The following is a 2,757-nucleotide window of genomic DNA, read 5'->3' as shown; positions in this document are numbered from 1 at the left end:
GCCCCACTTGCAAGCCCCATCCGTTCACCTGACAAGCGCATTATAGTTACTGAACACGTGTTCCTTTCCTCTCATATTGAATCGGTGACGGTGAGGTGTCATGCGGCTAGAGAAATCAGCATTCCCTTCTCTTGCTATTATTATCCCAAGAACCCTGAGACTTGTTGCAAGCTTATATAATCCTCTGATAATTTCCTCTTCTCTCAAATAGAGACATTCTCACTATCATCACTTCATCATCTGGCTATTTGATTTCTTCATAACTATGGCATCAGAAAAGTTAGAAGCCGCTAATCCTGTTTCGCTAGAGCTCTTCATGAAATATGATGAAGAGTTATCACAAGAATGCAGCAATATCATCGCCACCTTGCCCTCAGAATCGGATTGGTTCTCAGTCCAACTCTACCAATACCAAGGTTTCTGGTACCAGAAGAGGCTGATTCAAGCAATCCTCAATTGCCAGAACCACTTCCAAGCTCATGACACTGACATTTTCATCGTCACCCCACTAAAATGCGGCACCACCTGGCTCAAAGCCCTCACTTTCACCATCCTCAACCGCAAGAAATATAATTTGAACCCAAATCTAGACCCAACCCAAACCGTTGCACCCCACCCTCTACTCACAGCCAACCCTCATGTTTTGGTGCCAAACTTAGAGTTTGACCTCTACTTTAACACCAATAAGCTTGATCTAAGCTCATTCCCGTCACCAAGGCTCCTTTCTAGCCATTTACCATACGCTTCATTGCCAGAGTCAGTAAAACAATCAAGATGTAAGATGGTGTTCTTGAGTCGAAACCCTAAGGATGTGTTCATCTCATTATGGCACTTCACGAACAGGTTAAGACCAGACATTCAAGAGTTCAACACAATTGAGTACTTGTTTGAGAAGTTTTGTCAAGGAGTGAATTTCTTTGGGCCGTTTTGGGATCATGTGTTGGGGTACTACAAGGAGAGTTTGAAGAGGCCAGAAAAGATTCTGTTTTTAAAGTATGAGGAGCTTAAGAGTGAGCCAGTGAGGGTTTTGAAGGACTTGGGAAATTTCTTAGGGTATGGTTTTTCTATGGAAGAAGAAAATGGTCATGTTATACACGATATATTGAAGCTATGTAGTTTTGAGAATTTAAAAAATTTGGAGGTGAATAAAAGTGGAAAATTGCCTGCTGGGGTAGAAAATAAGACTTATTTTAGACGTGGAGAAGTTGGAGATTGGAAGAATTTTTTGACAATTGGCATGATCAAACAGATTGATGCTATTACTGAAGAGAAGTTTGGAAAACATGGCTTGAAGTTTTAGGCCTACGTAATCCTTCAGCACATCCAGTCTACTTAAAATGACAAGGTTCAAGAATTATTTTAATCTTTTGTTATTACTTTAAATAAACATTTGTTTATGTTTAAATTAGATTAGTAAATAGTTTGTTATCAGCAGACTAGTAATTAATAAATATACAAGCAAAGTACCGCTATATTTGTGATTTTTGATATAAGAGTTAGATAATTGATTTGATGATAAAATTGAAAGATAATTGATTTGATGATAAAATTGAGGAAATAAGTTAAATTGTTAATAATAATATATGTGCATTGGCTTACCTAAACTACCCTTTTTAATCATATGTATTGGAACTTTTCTTTGGTCAAAATCCCTTACAACCAGTAGGAATAATTTAGAAAAAAAGTTATAAATTTGAAAAACCAAGTAGATTGATGTCTTATATTTATGACTAAACTCAATTTTCCAACTAGCTTTTATATTAAAGAACAAAAGAGTTATTATATATTTTTTTGCCTTGATGTCTCTTCTGACATTGATGTTTAGTATATCTATTATTGGAAGCTATATAATTTAAAATCTATAAATCCTAAGTAGTAGGGCTTGAGGTACTAGTATTTCTTCCTAGTTTTTTTTTTTTTTGCCAAGTATTTTGTCACATCCCACCAAATTTGGCCCTGAGAATGTGAATGATAAATTAGACAAAGGGTGAAATACTAAAGTAGGCTCAAAGGCGGAAAACTTTTGAATTAAGCTCCGACCCTTGTCCAGACTGATATTTTTGAAGTTATCGGTCCAGGAAGGGCAAAATGAAAAAATTGGAGAAAATTCTAAAAATTTATTTAAAGATATAAAATTTATAAATTAGAGGTTTTGGAACCTTAATTGAGGCCCTGAAGGTAGAAATAGTATAAAAATAGTTTATTACAGAATTCCCCAAAAACAGAAGTATTTTGGAAAAAATGGCAGAAATTGAGTGAAAATAATTATGTTAAATATTTAGATGCCTCAATAATTTCAAAAAAATATCAAATAATTATTTAAATATTTAATTGATTTTATAAAATTAATTTCAGGCCTTAGAAGTACATAAATTAATTTTAGGGAATTTATTTCCAAAAGTCTTACTGATAAAGCCCTATTAGGAGGAAATTCAAAATAAATAATTAGAGGTAGAGAAAAATTCTAAAATTTTTCACAATGCATTCCTATATTAAAATAGGATTTTTTTTTTTTATGGAGAAGAATGTATTTTTGAGGCTTAGAATAATTATAGAAAGTTACAAGTGAATAGTAACTAGTAAACTTTAATTTTTGCTTGGAATTGATATTTTATGATTGGGCCACTTTCTTGGATCATTCCTAATTAGAAGTGCACCTCATTTTGGGCCAAGAAAACCCAAAATTTTTGTACAAAACATGGCCCAACATTTAAATGGATTTAAGCCCAATTTACACCTTAAAAGCAATGGAATATT

General features: G+C 33.6%; 1 protein-coding gene across 1 annotated transcript; it reads left to right on the top strand.

Annotated features, from left to right (window-relative positions):
- The first annotated feature begins 220 nt into the window (after window positions 1-220).
- On the top strand, window positions 221-1,308 carry LOC114758651 (cytosolic sulfotransferase 12-like). Its single transcript, XM_028947714.1, has one exon. The coding sequence runs from the start codon at window positions 266-268 to the stop codon at window positions 1,298-1,300; it is 1,035 nt and encodes a 344-aa protein (XP_028803547.1). The 5' UTR covers window positions 221-265; the 3' UTR covers window positions 1,301-1,308.
- The last annotated feature ends 1,449 nt before the right edge of the window (window positions 1,309-2,757 follow it).

This window comes from Neltuma alba, unplaced genomic scaffold, assembly GCF_004799145.2.
Source record: "Neltuma alba isolate B1F8T4 unplaced genomic scaffold, ASM479914v2 tig00010740_pilon, whole genome shotgun sequence".
Classification (NCBI taxonomy): domain Eukaryota; kingdom Viridiplantae; phylum Streptophyta; class Magnoliopsida; order Fabales; family Fabaceae; genus Neltuma; species Neltuma alba.
This window is presented reverse-complemented; position numbering and strand designations above follow the sequence as displayed.